Source organism: Onychostruthus taczanowskii, unplaced genomic scaffold (assembly GCF_017590055.1).
Source record: "Onychostruthus taczanowskii isolate IOZ18803 unplaced genomic scaffold, ASM1759005v1 scaffold91, whole genome shotgun sequence".
In the NCBI taxonomy this organism is placed as follows: domain Eukaryota; kingdom Metazoa; phylum Chordata; class Aves; order Passeriformes; family Passeridae; genus Onychostruthus; species Onychostruthus taczanowskii.
Window position 1 is genome coordinate 808773 of NW_024507105.1, and position 22557 is coordinate 831329.

At 45.3% G+C, this 22557-nt stretch overlaps 2 protein-coding genes across 7 annotated transcripts in view; both read right to left on the reverse strand.

The window, feature by feature from the left end:
* Positions 1-20239, reverse strand: part of DCAF7 (DDB1 and CUL4 associated factor 7) — a 27612-nt gene extending 7373 nt beyond the window's left edge. Inside the window, exons 1-7 of one of the 2 annotated variants that reach the window (XR_005954246.1) lie at positions 19691-20239; positions 15340-15498; positions 14922-15033; positions 13760-13878; positions 12606-12815; positions 11903-12020; positions 11180-11408 (exon numbers count right to left, since the gene is read on the reverse strand). Coding sequence is in view for 1 of the 2 variants with exons in the window: in XM_041426298.1 (XP_041282232.1) it covers positions 11236-11408; positions 11903-12020; positions 12606-12815; positions 13760-13878; positions 14922-15033; positions 15340-15498; positions 19691-19828 (1029 nt within the window). In the remaining variant the exon portion in view is untranslated. Of the gene's footprint in view, positions 1-5220; positions 11409-11902; positions 12021-12605; positions 12816-13759; positions 13879-14921; positions 15034-15339; positions 15499-19690 lie in introns of those variants that run through there. The other variant, XM_041426298.1, reaches the window with a different exon arrangement.
* Positions 20240-21094: 855 nt separating this feature from the next.
* KCNH6 (potassium voltage-gated channel subfamily H member 6) overlaps positions 21095-22557 on the reverse strand; it is a 32307-nt gene continuing 30844 nt past the window's right edge. For 4 of the 5 annotated variants that reach the window (XM_041426286.1, XM_041426285.1, XM_041426284.1 and 1 more), the window contains one exon: positions 21095-22422. In XM_041426286.1, coding sequence (XP_041282220.1) covers positions 22135-22422 — 288 coding nt within the window. In that variant the 3' untranslated portion in view covers positions 21095-22134. The remainder of the gene's footprint in view (positions 22423-22557) is intronic. The other variant, XR_005954244.1, reaches the window with a different exon arrangement.

The following is a 22557-nucleotide window of genomic DNA, read 5'->3' on the forward strand; positions in this document are numbered from 1 at the left end:
TTCCTAGTGTCTTAACAAACCGCTCGGCTGCCGCCGCGCACCCGCCGCCTCCTGCCAATCACAGCGGCACCCGCCGCCGCCCGCCAATCAGCGCCGCCGGGGCGCCCACCCGACGGCGCTGCCGGCCAATAGGAGCGCGAGGAGCCGCGCCGCCCGCCCCGCCTCCCCGCGGAGCCGGCTGTCAATCACGGAGGCCCATTGCGCGGCGGCAGAGCCACGCCCCCCGCCCGTCAGGAGGCGGGGTAGATCAGACCACGCCCCCGCTGTTGCTGTCAATCAGAGTGACGGACGGCGGCGCGGCCCCCCCACGGGCTGGGAGCGGGGCCGGCTCCAGAAAAGAGAATAAAAAAGAAAAAATGGAGTTTTGTCCTTGTGCCCGTGCTGTACCTGCAGCAAAGCACCGCTGGGAATCAAACCACAGGGTTAACGAGAAGAAATGCTCCCTTAAAATTAACTAATGAATGATAACCAAAAAAATCATGCTGGATTGGGACTGATGCAACTGCTGGGTAACTCCGTGTGCTGCTGTCATCACCCAGTCCAACCCAGGAATTCTACTCTGAGTCATCAATGCCTTGGGTTGGAAGGGACCTTAAAGATCATCTCCTTGTCCCCTCTGCCACCAGCTGTGTTGAAATCAAACGATGATTCTGAAAGCACCACGCAGCCTGCTCTTTGCACCTGCAGGATGGGATGTCCATGGTGTCCTTCCCACCAAGGGATTTGTTATTTTGAAAAGCAGCCCAGCCCTGACTCCCTGTTGTGGCCGGGGCTGCCCCTGCTGCTGGGAATCCCACCTGGAGCAGATGTTCCAGCTGCTGCTTTTCCACCTGCCAAATGTCTGGCAGCAATGTCACAGGGGTGGCAGAACCTGGATAAGACACGTGGAGAAGAAAACTAGACTGGAAAGGGAAATTGCCCAAAAGTGTGAACCTGAATCTGAACCTAAGCATCAGGAGGAATTTGGGACTTAGTCAAAACATGACAGTATTATCTGTAATATAATTGATTTTTAAAAATTTTTATTTTTTTTAAACTGTTGAGGTAATAAAAAGCTCTTAGATGTCATACCAGGTAGACACAGAAATAGGAAAAGGGATCCACAAACCCAGCCACTTTCCCTTCTTAATGAAATCTTGTATTTGTGGTATCAAGCTGGTAGCTTTTGTCCCTGTTCCAATTTGAATTCCTCTCTCATTTGACAGCATCATTATTGATCTTGGAACCACTTTTTGACATGCTTTTTCACAGCTTCATGATGGCTTATCACTATCCTTTACCAACCACTACATCTCAGTTTCCTTTCCTAATTTCCAGTAAAACACTCCACAGATTTCTCCTTGTCCATAAATTCACATCCTTGCACTCTCTGCTGCTACATTTAATCTCATCTCTATTTCTCACTCTTCAGTCATCCAATCTCCAAGATATTCCAGTTCCCTCATATTATTGAAGCCTCCTACTTTTGTTCATCACCAAATTTGATTTTAATGCTCGCTCCTTGTGCCAGGATAATTTTAAAAAGGCTTTTCTAATAGAAGTAAGAGCCCACCCCATGCCCTGGGAGGCAGAAATTGAATATCAATTGAGTATCAATTCCCCACTGCACCAGCCCTGATTTCAAACCACTCCATCATCACCTCACCATTTGCTATTTTTGCCTATCTTGTCCTGCTCAATGAGAATGATTCCATGTCCTTTGTGTAGAAACTTGCTTTACTGAGCCCAAAAGATATTAGATGTGGCAGCTTGTGACAGGAGCCAGCAGCTCCTGGCAGATGGCAGGAGACACCACCCACCCTGCTGCAACTCACTCTTCCCATCTCCAACTGCCCAGGGTGTCTGGGTTCCACTGAAGCTTCCCCACAACTTTTACCAAACTGCAAATAGATTGATTTGTCCTTAACAGCTCATCACTTCACCCACCTGTCAAGACTAATGTGTAAACCAACAGTTTTATCTCTTGGTTTGTGGTTTCCCCATTTTACAGACATTCTTGCATCACTATCTACATGCAAGTGCCATCAGCACTTTTTTTGGACCACTACAGACCCTCACACCTCTTTTTTTTTTTTTTTCTGACAAGCTGGTAAATCCTTCCTGAATGGGAATCCAACTTTCTACCAAAATATGTGCCCCTTTTTTTTGTGTAACTTGAGAAAAAAAAAGAGTAATTCCTTTCTGACTTTTACTGTGTACTTAATACTGTGCTGCTTTTGTGCATAATCACAGAATCCCAGAAGGGTTTGGGTTGGAAGGGGCCTTAAAGATCCCTCAGTGCCACCCCCTGCCATGGCAGGGACACTTCCACTGTCCCAGGTGCTCCCAGCCCTGCCCAGCCCGGCCTTGGGCACTGCCAGGGCTCCAGGGGCAGCCACAGCTGCTCTGGGCACCCTCCCAGGGAGGAAATATCCCATCAAATCCTTCTCTCTACCAGTCTGAACCCAGTTCTCCTTGTCCTGCCCTTACAGTTCCTGATGAGGATCAGGTTATTTGTTTTACACCAGCTGAAATGCTGTGGTTTTCCACCTGGATTGTCCACATCCTTCCACAGCTGCAGCTTTCCAGCAGAGAAGCTTCACTCCTGTCAGCAGCAACTGCAGAACATGCTTAATTCTTGAATTTATTCGGATTGTCTGATGCCATTTAATGTAAAATAATCAATAAAAATATTCACAGAGGCTCTCCAGGAGCTCCTCTGTTTCCAGTCAGCCCATTTGTTTTAAAGAAACTTTATAAGGCCTAAGTCTTTAATGCTGTCACGCAGCATCAACTAAGAAAAGGAAGTGTAATCCCTATTTTAAGGACTTAAGGGCATTGCACAGAGAGACAGTGACTTGTTAGAAGTTGCACAGGAAGTCTGGAGTAGACCTTTGGGATTTAACTCCTGGCATCTTTTCCTAGTGTCTTAATCACTATGCCATCATCTTATTTTCTATTTTGGTAGTATTTCCATTTTCTGAGGCATACCTGACTCAAAGAGCCCCTTTTCCTTGCTATCAGATGTACTATTTCTTCTTTCCTTCCTGCTTCCCTTCTTGTTTAGGTAGACACATCCTTCCTGGGGAGCTGAGCAGGCTCCAGGCTCAGCCTTGTCCCATGCCAAAACTTCCTTATTCTACATCTTGCACTCCACAGCCACAGAAGGGAGCGAGGAGGAGAAACCCTGTAAACAGAACCAGAGAATTCTTGAATGGTTTGGGTTGGAAGGACCTTAAAGCCCATCCAGTGCCACTCCTGCCATGGCAGGGACACTTCCCACTGTCCCAGGGTGCTCCAAGCCCTGTCCAGCCTGGCCTGGGACTCTTCAGGGATGGGGTATCTGATCTTCAAAGGATGCATGAAAGGGTTCTGCACTGTCTTCAGAAGATCTAAGAGCAATCTCATTAATCCCAGGCAGTTCTCTCTCTCCTAAAAAATTCCTGTTGTGCTCTCAGCTTTGAAAACAAAGAGAATGGAACGCTATCATCATTACCCAAGTCTAGCACAGCATGGCAGGATATATACGGGGCCAAATGCATCTCTCCCCCAGCAGAGACATGAATCATGTGAAACTCCTGCAAAACACACGTGAAACTCCTGCAAAACACATGTGAAACTCCTGCAACAGCCTTTCCCAGCCGGGAGGAGCAGGTGTGCACCTGTACCTGTCCTGTGGCTGAGGGTGGGCCTGGCTGCCAGCAGCATTCCAGCAGAGGGGGCTCTGAAGCTGGTTAAAAACCAGAAGCTGTTCTGCCTTTGGAATGGCAAAATTAGAGAAGGAAGGGGAGGAAGAACGTTAAAAATATTATGTGCTTTTAGATCACTACTTCCTCTGAGCTGACAGTCTGGGCTGTTTCTATAACAGCACGAATGAAAAAGCTCAAAATTAAATGCATCTTGCAGTCACAGGCCCCAGAATAATCTCAGAGAGCACTTTTTCTCCACAGCCATTGCTGTGCATTGTGTTACCACGGAGGGTTTCTTTGAAGTGTTCTCGAGCCCTTTACTGATTGCTGATTAATTATGTGCTTTTCACATAATTAATCTGGTATCAGAGCTGGGACTTTCCCACGGTCACAGAGCAAGACAGCTGTGCCAGATGTTGGCTGTTCCATAATATTTACAAAAGACAGACCCCCCTCTTGTCTTTTTTTCTACCTACATTCCTCTTGTTTTGCCACACTGACAGGCAGCCTGCTTCATCCATTATCCACCAGTCCAGCACTTTTTGCACAGCTCCATTTTGCACAAGCTGCCTCCTTCCACTGTAGTGGCAGCAGACAAAGTTTCTCTGGAGTATTCCAAAGCATGAATCCAGGGACAAAAATAATCTGTGAGGATGCAAATACATTTCTAGGGTGAAATACAAACAATTCTTAGGAAAAAACTATTTTTTTCTGAGCAGGAGTTACTAACACAAAGTCCATATATAGCTTCAAAACCACTGCAGCATCTTTGCAGGCAACTCTTTCCACTGTGGTCATGAAGCTTAATAAGCTTTTATTTCAAAGCCAGTACACAAAGAATTAGAAAGAAATCCAAGCGTTTAGTTGAACTAGACTGAATCTAAATACTTAAGGAAGTCATCAGTCCTGCTTGCCAAGGCCTAAGGTACAAATTTCCAAGCTCTGCCACACTGTTCTCCTCTTGGCCCCAGTTCCAGACACGACAGCAGTGACTGAGTGTGTGGAAAAAACACCCTTGAAGAGAGGTCACCCTGCCCAGGAGAGCCTTAAAGCTACACAAGTGCCAATTGCTTTGTTTTCACTTTGCCTATGTTCAAAATCCCTCAGAGACTAATTATTTGTATTCTAAAAACAAAAAAATCCCTCTTCCCCTAGTCTTAAAAACAAAACCACGCAGCAGATAATTCCCATTATTTTGTGCAGGGAACAAGCAAAGCGTTGGAAAACATGAGCAGAAACAACACTGGGATACACAGACCCTGCAGCAGATTTTTAAGAAAGCAAATATTTAATGTACAGCTGCATTAACCATTCTGTTGGTGTTCTGTCGTGGCTGGGTTCCTAGTAATGTATTTAGGGAAACTTGCAACTTAAGAGTAGCTGGAATTACCAAGTTTGTTTGGGTATTTGTAGGATGAGGGATCAGTTTTGCAGAGGCAAGGCAAAGCAATCAGCCTCTTCTTACAGCAACCAACTCCACACAGAAGAAATGAAGCTTGTTTGCAGTTCCCTGCTCCCCCCAGGTTTTCACTCATCACACAGGGAACTGCAGTCAATCTACAAATGTTCCATTTTTATTACAAAGTATGAAAGGCAGAAAATACTGTACCTAATACACAGGAGGCCGAAACTTAGAAAGAAGGTTAAAAAATCTGAATAAAACTACATAGGAAGCAGGAAATAGCATAAAAGGATGCAACATTCCACTTTCAAGCAAGTTCAGAAAATTGCCTTAAAATTTACAGTTTCAACAATATGGTTCCATGACTCAGGTGTTAAAATCCATTGTAACAAACCCTTTTATATTTTCTCCATAAAAATAAAGGAATATAGGGACACTGCAGTTATCCATGTCAACAATATATGTCTGTTGAATAGCAGGATACTGGGACTCCTCTAGGACAGAATAGTAGCGAAGTTGCAGGTGGAGAAAAGGACAGAAGTAAAATTACTATTGCTTTAACATACTCTAGTGAGAACAAGAAGTCAGGAATCTCATATGGATGTTTGTACAATCATGCTACAAAGATTACACCTTCAGGAAATTACCACAACAGGACTGTGAATGGGAAGAGCAGAAGGGAAAACACACCTCAAATATCTCCTACTTGGCTACTGGTAACAAAAATGCTTCGGCGCAATGGATTTAAATTACATTTTACACTGCTAGCAACCCAAGGGTTAAAAAAAAAAAAAAAAGGTTATTTTTAAATAGTAGATTTCATAATTCCCATTTCCCAAGTTGTCAAAAAAAGCAACGTACCTTTTTCCAGCTGCACTGGGACTTTGTCCTGCTCTGGTTCTTGCCTTTCTGCCTTGCTAAGATCCCACAGACCCACCCTAAGCACTAAGAGGGGGCTGGAGTTGCATGTGTTGCACATGGAAAGCAAACTCCAAGGAATGGGAGCTGGACCACGGGTTTACAGTTGCACATGGCCACAATATTTTGTCAGGAAATAGCTTTTTTTCCTTAATTTTGTTAGATTTCCTATAAAGAAACGAGCTTGATGGAAGCCACTGAGATAATATTTTTATGACTATGGGAATTCTTGCTTGATGCTAAATATCCAGAGGCTGCACAAAAGGCCACTGAGTCCTTGGCAGACACACATGTCACCTGAAACAGGCAGCAGCAACTCTCACAAGTCCCTTTGCATCTGGTGTCTGCCATGAATCACCAGATGAGCCTTCAGTGACTGGTATTTAGCTGCATTTCTCATTACTGTTCTTTTTACTGCTGGTGAAAGGTGCTGACTGGAAGTTCTGGAGATCCCTTCCAGAAAACAAACCAATTCAGGGGCATCCTAAACTCTCCTCAATACCCTAAGAATGAAACATTTCTGACTCTTCTTGGGTAAGCAGGGGAAGTACAGCTGCATCAGAAAGTGCTCTTTAAGTGCCACATACAATTAATTCCCTGGATTCTCTGCAAAGATCAAGAGAAACTGGGACAGAGTTGACAGTGACTTGCTCATTGCTTTCCATGTCCACAGAACAGAAGGTATACAGTCTTGCTCTGAAATATTGGTCTGAGAGCAGAAAGCAGGAAATGTGTTAGAGAGAATTTGTGTTACCTGACAGGATAACCGTGCATTTGAGGTGGTGGAACCACTTTGCTACGAGCAGAGGGAAAACTCAGTCCTTTAGTACTTTGATGGGACTGAAACTGTGCAGCCTGCTGAGCCCAGAGCTTGCCTGTGCTGCTGTCCACTCTTTGCAGTGTGTCTGGAAAGAGTTAAAACACCACTAACCAGCTGGTCAGTTCAAGGTTTCAGGCTGTGTGAATTTCCAGGCAGCAGCTGCAGTTTCTCTCTCACAAAATTCAAGTTATCCAAAGCACATCCCTACACAACCAACCCAGCACTGTCACCATCATGTTCCAGTGGTAAAGAAGAGGATTCCCAAACACCACCAAGTTCTTAAACAAAAAGGACTCTCTGGGGGACACACAGCAGTACATCCCTTGGGTTGGCCTTACAGGACAGTGTCAGTCTCAGAACATGAAGTTTCAGTTTAACATTTACAGCCTTGTCAAGTGCTCATATTTTTGGCTTTCAGTAAAAACAAGTGAGGGTCCACTATGACCCCAGTTCAGGATTTTGATGACAGTCATCATTTAACATCTTCTACATAACACAGACAAATGCCTACCCTACAAGGGCTGAGGAAAAGATGACTCTCCTCCTAATCTTACCAAAAATATACTTGTTAAAGTGCCATCTGCAAGAGAACAAAACGGACACACTCAGCTCCTTCTTTCCATTGACAACAAGCACGAGAACATCTGAGAATTCCGTACATCAGGCTCCTCCCCTCACCTGGTCTCTGGCAGGCTGTGATCTACACTTGAGACTGAGGCAGCTTCTCATTGCACCACGAGGCAAAAATAGAGCTTTTCACTCTTATCCAGAACATTCAGTAATTACCACTAAGTTTTGAAAGGATCATTAACTTTGACTTATGAGAGGCAATGCCTCCCCCGTTAAATACATTTCAAGGTTCCATAAGAAACAACCTGTTTTAGCAGTCTCCTTTCATATTATTTGAAACCACTGGGCTTTCTTTCTAAATAGATTGTCAAAGCACTCAAATCCTTGCCTTTTAAATCCCTGCACACACAAGTACAATTCCCACAGATGCAAGCTACCATAGCCCTCCTCGTTTAGACAGTTCACGGAGTTGGCACATTACACACTAATTCAACATTCAACTTGTTAACCGCAGGTTTTCACCTCACTAACAAGTTTTACATCATCAACATCTCCTGGCTGAGAGCCAGCAGGTTGCCCACATAATAGGAGAAATCTGTAGAAAGCTTGGTTTAAACACAACATAACCAAACAGTAGTTTAGTCTCTTGAATTAATCAACTGGAGAAGTGACTCAGAACTACCTAACTCAGAAGTATTTCTGTCTCAGAATCAGGCTGGCTTGTACCAACAACAGCTTTTCTGCTTTGCCCACCTCACCTGTGTTCACTCTTCCCTTAATGTTACTTGCTACTCAAAAAACATGAGGTATTTGCAAGCAGTTGTTCTGCATCCAGTGCTTGTGCAGTAAGCACCAAAGAACAGAAATTGAATATCAAAGTATTTCTTTTCATGAACTTTGGGGAAAAATAATGCTTATGGGGGCTTTACACCCAACAAAATTGAGTGTCAAACAGGGAAAATGCAATAATCTGTATATTTCAATTCACAGGCCCCAGTGACAAGTGTCAGGGTTTGTTTGATCTTGCAGACAAACACCAAGCAGAGCATTCCCTCCCTGTCACTGGGTCAGCAGCTGCTGGCAAAAGGGCACCAAAGTATTTCCCTTCCTTGTCTATATAGAAATGCCATTTGCACTACAGAACATCTCACCCATGAGGATTTTCATGTCTTTTCACTCAATAACCTTTCAAGTGACATCTTTGAAGTCATTTTAAGTATTATTTCCCTGTGCCAAAACAGTCTCCAATGATTTAAAATGTAATTTCATGTGAAGAATGACAATGGATTATGCCCAAAGCAATATGCTGTAGATCCAGAAGGTATCCCAACTGGCCAAAAAAACAGGATATAGGCTTTATTTAGAATCCAATGGAGCCTCCAAGATTCCTTCACTTGCCTTTGATGCATTTGGAATAAATACACAATTCCACAAACAGACTTCCATCAGTTTCATGGATGCAAGAACTGACACTGGATCCTCCTCAGGTCCCTAACAGGATTGTTTTCCAACAGGAGCAGAATCTACCTGGCTATTCAGACCAAGAGTTCCTTTACACAAGCTCTCTTCTCATCATCTTAGCATTCATCTTTGACTCACGCCATCTGCACAGGAATAAACTTTGAAGCAAAAAGGGGACATGGAAACTACTGACATTGCAGGTAGTTCCCTCTTAGTAACAGCACTTTTTGCCTGCCATTTGTAATTAAACAGAGCATGACAAGCCTGTGAATGTATTTCAGATAAAGCTGTGAATGCCATTAGCTGCTCCTGCTAAGAAAAACCCAATTTTCACTTCATTCTAGGTAAGTTTTTTCCAGTTTCAGATGAAGTGCTATTGTAAAAAGTGATTGTTTGGTTAACACTGCTCTGACAACTAGCTAAAGCCTGTCTGTGGAACACACTACTCTCACTACTGCTGCTAATAAGAAAAATTGACCTTCAAGTCAAATCAAGCTTTGTCAGAAATCCCACAACTGAACACACTGACAAAACATCAGCTTGAGCAGTGTTAGTCTCTTGGTTCTCTGCTATTAAAAGGAGTGATGGAATACAGCTGCCCCTAATGAATTCCTATCAGATTCCAGAGGCAATGCTTTTCTGAGCTCCACGGTGACCTGCAGAAGAGTATTTCTCTACATCCAGAATGACAAAACTTTGCAGATTCTGTTCTGTATTTGACAGTGTTCTCAGTGTCAGCTTCAGTGTTCCACAGCAATTGCTTTCCCAACTTGCCTTTCCTGCATAAACTGACAAGATGCAGGTTTGCCAGTGTCCTGCTATTTATAATCTGCCTTCAGTTGCAGGTGAATACTCATTAGGTGGAAAGAATTTTGATGATTTCTGACATTTACATAGAAAAAGGGCTGCACACCCTTCCAGGCCAGCTCTGGCTGTCATGTCTTCATCAAAGAGCACTGCAGAGCCTTCAGCACAGGACCTGTGTTATGGTAAGACTCCAACAAGGATTTTTAGCTTGCCTAATCCACTCAGCTTTCATTGAACAGTATTATTGCAGAGTGATCCACTATTCCAAAGAGAAGCCCTCTGGCACATCCCCCAAAGTCAGGAGGATGACAAATGCCAAACCTTGGCCTCAATGGCACAGCTTCTTTCCTTCCAGATCCACCTTTGTGCATCACATTAGGGAGTAATTTCTTTCAAAAAAACAGCTTTCTTTTGGATAGCAGACCAGCTTTTCTGACTTGTCTCATTCATTCAACAAGACCTGGCAGTATAAAGCAAATACACTTCACAAAAAAATTGCTTTGCACTCCCTTCAAGACCTCCCAGGAACACAGGCCAAACTCTACCTCTGAAGTACAGCCTAACCACAAAATCTTGCTCATATTATTTGCCAACCAAGCAAGCTACAAAGTGTGAAACCATTTTATTTTAATTTAGATAAGGTAAGACTTCCAAGGGGAAATAATTTGACTGGAAGTGTCAGTCCCAAGCCCATTACAAATACATTTTTTCAGGAATTGTTTACCTCCTGGGAGCTCACGTCATGCACAGATCTTTTTTTCTCAACCTATCACTGCTCTGCTAACACGACTGCAGGATACACACAAACTCAGTCAGAATTTAAAAATAAGACCTACCATAGTAACAACTGCCTTGAGCATCAGAAAAGTGTAAAGAAATTGTGCAACAAGTACTTGTACTTCACAGCACCAGAAAATTCTGCCCAGGTCACCAGATACAGGGAGCCAAGGCAACAGTTAATTCTGGCAGGCCTTTACTGCCAGGGAGCCTGCAGTGTTACTGTGGTTTGTATCCATGAACAGGTCCTGCTTTGGACATATGGAAGTAGATCACATATCAAAAGTAAGAATTAGGGAGAAAAACCTTACTCAATAGAAAGTTAGCCCAATATATAAAAAACATACAAACGTTTAAACAGTTTAGAGGCAGCAACAACAGGAATGATAAAGATTCCTGCCAAGGTGGCCATTAATATCATTGTCTTTTTCCCCCCACCTTGTTTTGCACCTGCATCTGTTAAACTGGTGGATGCACTGCCTCAGCTGGCTGACAAACACATGGACATATGCAGCAACTTAAAAGCCTGCAAGCTTATTAATACAGTCAACAAACAAATATACAGAACTTTTACTGAGGGCAAAAGAATTTCACAAGAAAACCAGAACCCAGAAGTTCCAAGAGGCTCAGCACATCTCTGCATTTTACAGTCTTGAGAGACAGGAGACCCCTGCCATCGATTCTTGTAAGAGTTTCTTGTAACAGTAGATGCAAAGCAACAACAGATACTGGCCACTTGACTGGTGGTGTTCTTACTTTAGAGGGGAGGGGGAACGACACAGCCCTGCCTCACTGTGCATGAAGCTGCAAAGTTAGACTCTGAGGATCTCCAGGCAGTTGTTGTAGCAGATGGCTATCCAGTCTGGCTGGGTGGATGCCCACTGTACATTGTTGATCTCTCCCTCAGCTGTGTAGGCCAGGATGGGGTCCTCAATGGCACGAGGCATTTGCTGGATGTCCCAGATGAGAGCCTGGTGATCATCCGCTGCACACAGACAACAAATGCAAGTACAGTCAGAGAGGAACAATATCTCCACTACAGGCCTATAGCCTCAGGAGGCAGTTAAGACATGGCTGTTCCATATTTAAGCCAGATATAACAACACAATTATGCTCCAACAAAATAAACTTGGATCATGATACATTATCCAAGACAGAGCTGATAAACAAATGACCAGTGGAACTCCTAACAGCAGAAAACATTTAAGAACTGCATGACAAAAAAGCTAAGGAGCATTAAAATTACAGGAGCTTAGCCAGAGCCAATGCACAGTTTGGGTATTGGGCTCATCACTTCCACACAAACACTAGTAGGTGTCTATTTCTGTAACATTTTAGGAAAAGTCACCTAATAAAGAGCTTCTAAATTGCAAGTATTCTTTAGCAAAAGGCAGACAGAGAATTGCATCTACTTTAGGATGAAGAGGGTTTTGTGAATGCAGTGGAAGACTCCTAGATTCCCCTGTAGGTCACACTTACCTGCTGTACAGATGTGGCAGGAAGAGTGAGGTGCCCAGGCAATTCCATTTACACACGCTCTGTGGTTGTTTAACCTGGCAACAGGGGTGCAGGGAACTCTGACATCTAGAATCACAACCTTCAGAAAAAAAAAAAAAATCAGCTACATTAATAAACTGCATTTTTAAAAACTAATTTATTCCAAAGACAAAATATTTTGAGGTAAGGCTATAAACATGGCTCTTTCCTAAAGGATGTGGTAGGCAAGTAAGTCCTGCTCCTAAAGAATAGCTTCCAGTTGGTCAGTGTGCCATGTGTCTCAAAAGAAGTCAGACTTCACAGGGATCTCGTGAGTTAGGCCACACTTGCAAAAAAACTGCTTCCCTGGAGCAGCCTTGGCAACAAACTAAAACTGGGCTGGGAAAGAACAAAGTGACTCAAATACCTGCAGTTAAGATATTAGGTGAAAATTATTGCCCAACTGCTCACAGACTGCTCTTAAAAATCAGCTGAAATACATTACAAGCCATAAAGCTCAAGTTTATAATGCCAAAGTCACTTCTTTAACTCCTCAGTGCACTAAGAACTGGTCCTCAATCATACTTCAGGTACTGACACTGTCCCCTGACCATAAACACCTGGGTATAAATTAGCATCAAGCCACCTGCCCTAGAAAACCACCACACCACCATCAGCAGCTAGGGGAGAGGAGCTGCTGCCTCACCTCCATGCCATCCATGGCCATCGTGGCGAGATAATTGGGGTCCTGCTTGTTCCAGCAGAGCCGCAGCAGCGGGTGGTGCTGGGGGTCCTCGTAGATGATGGTGCTGTGCTCCAGGTGCCTCAGGTCGAACATCCTGACCGAGCCGTCGGCGCCCACCGAGGCGAACATGTCCCTGCCGCCGCCCGCGCGGCTGAAGGCGATGTCGTACACCTGCCAGGACAGCACGGCCTTCAGAGGGGTTTTTTTTGCAGGACAAAGGACATGTGCAACATGCACAATGCAGCCTTCATAGAAACTGAGTAAGGTCACAATGTGCTTGAGGGACACGGTGGAAGAAGAACATGCTCAGAAGAGGACGGTTCAGGATGTAAAGGCAGACAAGAAAACCGCAGCGAGACGCACGAAGAAGGAAGACTAACCAAAATTAACTGACAGATTAAAATGCGTGCACAGAAGGATTTAACCAATCATGTATTAGCTTGAGGCCTGAACAGTAGAAAACAGTATAAATATAGCTTGCTTTTTGCAATAAATTGGCTTCACTTGATGATATTGATCATGGTGTGATGTCCTGTTACTGATCCTCTGCATTTTTTGGTGCCTGAACAGGGACAGCACAGCACAGCTGACACCCAGCACAGCCTCCCAGTGCTTCACGCTCCCTGCAACTGCTCAGCCACTGGCCACAAGGAGGAAATACATGCTTATGGAATTGTAGTATCACTCACTGAAACTAAAACCTATCCATTTCCCAGACTTGGGGTTTTTTACATTAGTTGTTGAAAAGTAAAATGTTAAAATGAAAGAATTTTGCAAGCTGTTTATTGCAAAAGACATTTTTAAATCAACTTATTACAAAGTTGATTTAAATCTAATTTGATGTTTAACCTCATTTTTCTACAATGTTCTGGAATACAATCTGTTAAAACAAGCATGTTCTTAAGTCAAGAGTCTATGATGAGTAAAAAGAATTGTTTCGATAGCCAGCAGTATTTAGGTACTCAAAACTGTATATAATTTTAGAAAAACTGTATACAAAATTACATAAACGATCTTTTTGAATCATTAAATTGTTCAAGAAAAAAAGAAAAAGTTCTGTTCCTTTTCTACTGCTTTTAGAAGATGCAATGTAAGCAATCAAAACCCCCCATCACCTCTTTGTCATGTGCAATAAGCTGGGTCTTCACGTGGCCAGACACCAAATTTACTCTTCCCAGAACCTGTCCTGTCTCCAGTCCCCAAATAGTGCAGGTTGTGTCAATACTGGAAGTACCTGAAACAAAACCACTTCTATTAGCAAAATTAATATTGTCACAAATTATTTAATCATTTCCTGGGTTAATGTAACATTCCCCCAACACCTACAGATCAAAATAGCCATGAGAACAGCATAGAATTAAAATCAAGAATGTCAAACAGCCAGCAGTCTTCCATGCATTTAAATGACCCAAACCTTTTAACTGCAGAAATAGCCTTTCACACAGGAATAAAGTGTAAATAGCTCATGTCTGCTTCAATCTATTCTGGAGCCTGATGCAACTCTGAGATCAACTTTCCCATCCTGTACATCTCTGGTGTATGCCAAACCCCAAACTCAATCAGTGTTTTGACGGCGTGTTATTATTAATTGATTGCTGATGTGGTGGGGTTAGCCGTAAAGCTCTTAAGAGATGAGACATGTAACACACAAAAAATAAATAATGTAGTAAATAATTACTAGGACATATTATCAGTGTTAATCTCTGGGCAAATCCCCTGACATAAATGGCTGTTCTCTTCTGGGAAACAAACCTCTGCATCAGTCATCCTGGATTCACAATTTGTCCCTTAGGCTATAATTAAACCTTAAGCGTTCAGCCCCCTCCTCCAACTGAATTAAGGACTCTTGGCTCTCCTCCTGCTGCTGAAATGGCTTCACAAAACACACAGCTCAGTGCACAGTTTCAAATCCACTCCAGAACAACCTGAAATAAGTCACAGAGCTGATGGACTGAGTAAGGACATCCTTACTCAGAACTGCAAGAACAGCTCACCAGTCCTGAAGGCAAAGACTCCCTATCCATAAATGTCCCTAGTCTAACCTGAGTGACCCATTCTGCAATGAACAGGGCACCTTTCAATGAAAAAAAAAGTCCCCATAGGATGATTGTTTTAATTTTTTAATGTAAAACAACAGCAGTTTCTACGATGCAGCCATCTGTGGCTAATTATCAGATTAACCAGTGGACATGCAGTGACACAACAGCAGTTACAGCCCAGGCTTCATCAGATTCAATTAGAAAGTGTGCCAAAACCATAACATTTTGTCAGTCTCACCTAACAGGTAAGGATCCACTTCATTCCAGTCAAATGATGTCAGTGGAGCACAGAAATCAGAGTTCTTGTTGTTGTTCAGCAAACACTCCAGCCGGGTCTCAGTTTCACCCACCTTTAGAGAAAATGAAACATCTGACTTAAAAAGCAACACCATCTGACTTGTTCCCCTGGCACAAAACATTAGGAGTTAATCCTAGGTTTTTTTCTTCTCAGCCTTACATGCTAAAGCTCTGGAAAACACAGGCACCAGCTTCATTTTCAATAAGCTGATTAAAACAGCAATTGCCATGATAATTCTGCTTCTCTTATAGTCTTCATATAGTCACATTATTGCAGTCAAGGACTTGAGTGAAAAAGAGATCAATATATAACACAATTCAGTTCGTGGTTCATCTTTTCCTAGGGAGGATTTACTCACTCTCCACACTCTCAGGTAGTCACCACTGGTGGCCAACAGGTCTGGGTAGACTCCCTTGGTGTCTGGGATCCACATCAGCTTCGTGGTGGGGTAGGGGTGATCAAAGGTGTTCCTGCAAATGAATTCTGAGCTCTCTTCATCCAAACCAACAAGCTGCACCTGTGAGAAACCATATTTAAAAGAAAGCATTTAATCAAAATACTAATTTCTAATGACAGCATTAATGAATGTGTTTCAGGACATTTTCTGTCACCTCAAGGACGACCCAAAAGGATGATCATGTCAATGAAATGAGAAATCGTTAAAGTGCTGCTGGGGCATAGAAGTAAAGAGAATATCCATAATCACACTGTGCTTTGATTTGAAGAGATGATCCCAAATGAACTGAAATCCAACCCTAAAGGATTAAAGACCACCCTTCTCTTTTCCACATTGCAAAGCCCAGTTTAAACCACAGACTTAAACTGCACAAACATTATTCTAATTCATCATTGATACTGACAATGTCATCTTCAGAGAGCAAAACAAGCTGCAGTTTGCACAATTAAAGTGCATATCATGGAATTCTTGGCCATAACCTTGCAGACTGTGATGGATCATGTCAGGTAGCTGGCAAGCTTTTTCAGCACCACATGACTCAAAATGTTCTGTCACATGTGCATGAAAAACTCATAAATTAATAACATCAGAGAGGAAGAAAGTAAAACAGAATTCAAACGTTAAAAAAAATATATTGGGGAGCTAAAATGGTTACATAATTATTCAAATGTTTTGTGTGAACAGACCAAGAAAGCAGGTTTGCTGAAAGATTCTAGGTAACTGAATTCCAAATTGAATTTTTGTACAATGATGTGTCAGGGGGAAGGGCTAAACTTGCCCCATTGTGAGAATGATGCAAAACAGAGTAAACAAGAAACTATCTCCACACAGCCTGGTCATGACAGCACCTGAAGTAATGCTTGAAGTCCCAGACATGATGTTATTAGAAAAATATTGACATGTCAGAAAGTGTGCAGAGAACAAAAGGTGCTGGGAGGACTTGTTTAACCTGCAGTGAGTACAGGACCCAAACAGGATGAAAGTCCCACTGTGTGAAATGCTGCACAAACACAAACATTATGGGGACGACTCACTGCAATTAGTTTGTAAGCTGCTCACAGTAGGAACTTCCTAGTACTTTCACTCAGCAGCTTCCTCCTGGGAATAGGAGCTTAATGGACTTTTGCTAAGATGTTTATCTGAAAAAATCCTAAATTTGTGCTTATCCTGGGATAAGCAATTTGTCTAATAAACTACACATTTCAGCTAGAAATTTATCATATTTCCCCACATAAAAGAAAACCAACAAATGCTTCTGTTGATCTTAAAATCTAATTAATTCACAGTTTTATGAGCTTATTTAGAGATTCTCTTAAATGCAAAGCCTCGCCCCCTCCATGAGAAGCTCCATCCTTTCCATCTCATAACAAACACTAAAAGATGCAGCCAAGTATGCTTCCAAAAACTGAAATACAGCCTGTCTTGCCCTCTCTTTACTATAACTACTGCTTACTATCCTTGACACCCTACTATAAATCAGTCAAAAGTCTCCCAGACTTCCGAAGTGATTGACAAATAGCTTTCTAACTCCTTTAGGGATAAGAAGTACTAAGCAGATTTTACAAAGGAAGCAAATTATCCTTGGTGATAGAAAATCTAATGGCAAGGTTAGGATCAGAAGACAAATGACCTCTAATCATTTCTCCTTTGCTTATGCTGCTTTCCACTCAACACGAGTGTATTAATCCTACACAAAGCAATCAACATCCTCATCACCAGAAGCAAATCTCAAACAGCAAAGGAACCCCTTTCACTGGTGTTAATGAAAATATTCCTGCACTGCATATTCACATTTAACCCCTCCTCAGACCTTAAGATGAAGCAATTCAGCAATCCAGTATCTCTGATCTTTGACATGTTTAGGTGCAGGCCGGGTTAGGGAACAAATTTTATTTTCACCACCAGAGCTGCTGCAGCTCAGGTGCCTGCCCAGCCCTCAGAGCTGGAGCAGCTGGCAGTAACTGAGAGGGGGAGCAGGAGGAATGCTTGAGAAGCTCTGCAAATTCTGAGCTGTGACTCTTCTCTTGGAACTCGATCACACACAGAACCCCTCTACTCATCCAGGCTGAACCCGAGGGGATGGAACAGGGAATTCTTTCTAGGATGTTGATTACATCAGAGCCCTGTATCTCCCTTCTGCAAGTGAGGCAAGAATGTTGCTGCACAAAGGAGTGCCTGAGGTCCAGCCCAGATAAGACAGAGGTAATGCCTGTGGGAAAGTAACTGTCAGTCTGGATACAATTTGAACCATTCTACATCTCCCTGAAAGTCTTCCTAGTGAGAAAATAAGGATCAGCGTGCTCAGTCTCATTATGCCATGACAGTAACTACGAATGCTAAGTATTTATTTGTTGCTCCAACACTTTAAGATAGGAAAATCCACATCTAATTTTAGCATATTATAATCCAAGCACTTATCTACATAAAGCATAATTGCAACAGTGCATGTTGGTAAAGAACTGCCTTTAATCAGCATTCCTTAACTTCTAAAAAAATTCCATCTCTGACTTGATACTAAAGAATCTGACAGAACTAAATGATGCAGAATTTAGTTACAGCTTCTTTTTCTTACATGGTTGGAGGAACAGTGAAGTAAGTCCACAGTAGTCTGAAAACCCCCAAAACTTTCATCTAATTAGTAACTACCCAAAACGACATTTCACAATTATTTTAGGGTCATGTACAATCAGAAAGATGTCACCGCACCAATTAATCTCCAGAATTCAATCAATTTTTCTTTGCAGTGCTAGATCTTACAGAACAAATGACCTTCTGGCAGAAGGCAACATAAATGTAGAGCCCCTTACTGACCAATTGTGCCACCTCTAAACAACAACTCTTAGCAGATTTGCTCTTTTACCTTCTCAGAGTACAGACTACAAAAATGTTTCCAAGCTGGTCTTTGAACAAATTGGAAGTTTTCAAGCTCAGGCCCCGCCTGTCCCCAGCAGCATTCCCAGAAGCACAACACTGTCCAGGGAAAGGACACAACTCTCACACAGAGCTCATGCTGCCAGAACTACAACGTGTTGAGGACTGCTGCAAGGGCAGTGATCTAAACACTCTAAGAGATGTCACCCCTGCCACTCCCTGTCACCACACCCTTGCACACAGCCCTATCCCCAACACCAACTTTCTGACAGTATTTTCCATAATCTCCATTAAACACCTTGACAAGGCTACATGCTATAAACCAAGCTCTGTGGGCAAACCTTCAGTTTGACAGAAATTTCAGGATGCTCTATAACTTCATCCATCTTCTAATCTCTCTTCTATTTCTGTGTAATTCATCATACCAGACCAGCACCTTGAAGGTTGTTCAGAAGTGACTGCACATGTGTTCTGAGAGATGATCACAGTCTCTGTTACCAGTGCGACATTCTTCACTTACACTTTGCAGGGAAACACTGAAAATACAATCTCATGCCTCATTACACCCTTGTTCTCAGGGTAAAGTACTGAGGAATCAATACTGAGAGTGGTTTATGTACTTATGAAAAAAGTTATCACACACAAGTCCTCCACAGCAAGAAAGTACCATGAGAACAGCACGTTTCCAAAACAATCTCAGACACCCTGTACATCACAGAATGACAGGGGTTGGTCTCGAGATCATCCAGTCCAATCCCCCTTCCTAGGCAGAGTAACCTGGATCAGGTGACACAGGAACACATCCAGGTGGGTTTGGAATGTCACCAGAAAGGGAGACTCCGCAAGCCGCTTGACCAACCTGTTCCACTGCTCTGTCACCCTCCATGGAAGGAGGTTCTTCCTCAGACTGAGGTGTATACTTTATATTTATATGCATATATATGTACAAACTTCAGTCCTGGCCACGAACTTTACTTCGTACTGACCAAAAAGCCAGATATGCCCAAGCCTGGGAACCTTGTTTTATTCCTACACCAGCAGCATCCACGCTCATCTCACACTCACACCTTCAGCGTCCAGCTCTTCACACCGCACAGAACCCACAGCACGCGGTCCTTATGCGACTGAAGTCAACCCAGTCGTTAATCCCGAAGATCAGAGGTCACAAGAAGCTCGGCAGCAGCGTTACCCCACCACCAGCAGCACCCAGGGCTCTTCCCATCGCAGCCCCGCAGCGCTCCCTCACCCCCGGGCTCGTTAGGAGGGGACCAGCCCTGCTCCAGCGCCTGCACTTCGGGGGGCACCCGACGGCTCGGAGCAGCTGCCCCCCGCCCAGCCCAACCCCTGTTCTGCCCCAGTCCCTGCGCCCACCGCTGCCCACCTTGTTGTTGTACTCCTCTACGAAGCTCCCCAGCGCCAGGCGGAACCGCTTGTCGGGCCGGACGCTCCAGTTCATGGCGTACACGGTCCAGGGCGCCTCATATTTGTAGATCTCCTTCCGCTTCCCGTGCAGCGACATGGCTGGGCCGGGAGGGCCGCGGGCCTGGCCCAGGGAGCGAGAGGGGGAGCCCGGCTGGAGCGAGCGGCGAGGCGGGGCGGGCCGGGGGGAGGCTCAGCGCGGCCCCCGGGACGGGGAGCGCAGGAGGCACGGCACGGCACGGCCCCTGGCTGTCGGGAGCGGGGAAGGCTCGGCTCGGCTCTCGGAGCGGCGTGGGAGGCGCGGCTCGGCGCCCGGGGCGGCGGCGGGGAACGGGGAGACCCCGGCTCGGCCCCCGGTCCCGGTCCCGGCCCAGAACCGGCGGCGGCGGCGGCGCTGAGGCCGTTTGGGACTCGGCCTCTCACACAACGGGAACGGAAGCCACGCGGGGAGCCCCGCCCACTGCGGGCGGGTTGGATGCCTTAGCTGTCACTTAGAGCGCCGGCTGCTTATTAGGTAATCTGACTGTGCGCTCGGCCCGCTTCGGTTTTCTATTGGTCGTTTTGCCCTTCACTCCAAACGGAGGCTCGCGGTCTGGCTGGGGTAGCCTACGGCTGCGCTTGGCCCCGCCCAGGAGGGCGGGCGCTCTCGTTGTCGACATCTTATTGGCTACCCGGGGTCGCAGTGATTGGAGGAGGGATTTTGAGCCCTTTTCGGTGATCGATTGGCTGGAAGCGATGTCAGTTACACCAGCCCGAGGCGGGTGGGGCCACTTCAGGCTCTCCTGTTTGCCGCAAGTTCGAGTCCCGCCTAGGCCGAGTGGCGGCCGGGCCCGGGCTTATCTCTAATTAACAAGAGGTTAATTATGGTGTTTATTTTTTGAAGCAGCCCTGGCGAGTACTCGGCGCCTTACTGAGAGAAGGGGTGCAGCTGGCTCCCCAGGGAGCTCCTCGCTGTGCCCGGCATCCCGCCGGAGGCGGAGCGAGGCCGATGGGATCCCCGCGGAGCTCCCGTGTCCCCTCAGCGGGTGCAGGGCCGCCGTGGGCAGCGCTGTGCTCCTTGAGGTCCTTGTCGCTGCAAGGACTCTTGGTCCGAGCTCTGCCTGAGTTGTGGTTGTGAGATCATTTCTCTAACCAGCTGCCTGGGCGGGTAGAAAAGCTTTTCCAAATTACTGCAGGGCCTCCAGTGCGTCCTTTCAGGAGAAGCCCCTGCAGGCTCCACCCTTGACCTGACTGCACCTAGGGTCCGCCAGCCCCACACTCCTTGCATGAAGTGCTTTTGACCACAGCCTTTTCAGGGGGAAGATGCCCGGGATGAATTCATGGATGCTCCCAAGGAACACAGCCGTAATTCGCATTAGGTGCCAAAAACATCTTTATTAGCAAAGTGTACACTAAAACTCCAGAGAAAGAGATGCTCACAGTTTGACTACTCTCGGAGGGAGCTCGATACATTACTTGAGCTGGCGGCCTAGGACTATCACAGCATCTACCCGAGCAGTGAGGCGGCAGCGCTACGTGGGCTTCTCCTGCGGAATGCTGCGGAGGCTGCCGGGAGAAGGGCTGGGCAGAGGAAGCACCTATGGAACCTTTATCAAAAGAGAGAGGCTTGGGAGGGAGGACTGGACACGGGGTGTCTGGGGCTTTTCAGCTTTCTGGGATTGTGCTTTTGAATTTTGTGCTTTATGCCCAGGCTGGTGACGGGTTGGATTTACCTGGGGAGCTGTGGGATGCGTGTTGGGGTTTGCAAGGTGTGATCAGCCTTGCTGGAGAAGTCAGTGCTCTGGAACTCATGCTGAAGCAGGCTGAGGTGGCAGGGGCTGTTGGCCCTTCACTTCTCAGTGGCAATCAAGTAGGACAAGCTTCTGTCCTCTGTCCTTGTCCTGGGCTTGCCACCTGCAGTTTTCCCTGGACCACACCGTGGAGATCTCATGCTCCTCCTCTGGTGACCACCCTTCTGTGAGACCTGCGGGCTTTGCTGGGCTGAGCCTTGTACCCAACACAGTGGTCCCTGCTCCAGAGGTTTCCAACACAGCAGTCTCACAGCCCAGAGCCCTGGGTTTGCTCTCCTGTGGTTGCTGTGGCTTGCTTGGCTTGTGCCCTTCTCGAGAAGAAGCCTTGACAAGGAGGAGGTGGTGGGAACCACTTGGGCTAACCAGCTCGATGGTGGCTGTAAGAACTGTTCTAGATTCACTCTAATGTGCAAATGAAATCTACTCTATGGGAACCGCTGGAAAACGTTGACCTTGGAAGCCAGCCACTCTATACTTCCTGTCACGGTGGCAGAAGATAGCTACAAATTATACCCCTGAGCCAATGGCATTGTCCAATGTCTTACCCTTGCAGGCAAAATCAACATCAACTGACCGGGCTTGCAGTTGAGGTTCCTCTTGACTCACCCCCACGTCTCTAACTTCCAGGAAGCACGGGGTCGGAGAGGTGTCTCTGAATGTCCTGGTGCTCGGAAGATGCCTCCAAGTGCTCAGGGAGGGAAGGGAAACGAGAGCCCCGCGAGAGTCCCTGGGTGTTTGGTGCCCTTTGGTGGGGAGGCTCTGGGTTCGGGAGAGGTGGGGAGTGGTGCTCCTGCTCGGAGTAGATGGTCATGGTTTTGTCGGATGACACAGACAGCTGCATCCCGCTTGACAAGGAGTCCCTGGATTTCAAGTGGAACTTTTCTACCTCCGTGTAGCTCGGGCTCTGGTGGGAAACGAGGAATTGTATGAGTTATGGTAAAAGCAAAACGAAGTAGCCACACTCTTCTCATCAACCTTGGAGCCTCATCAGGCTCTGAGCCCCAAAATGTTATTTTTCACTTGAGGAAGTCTCAGAGCA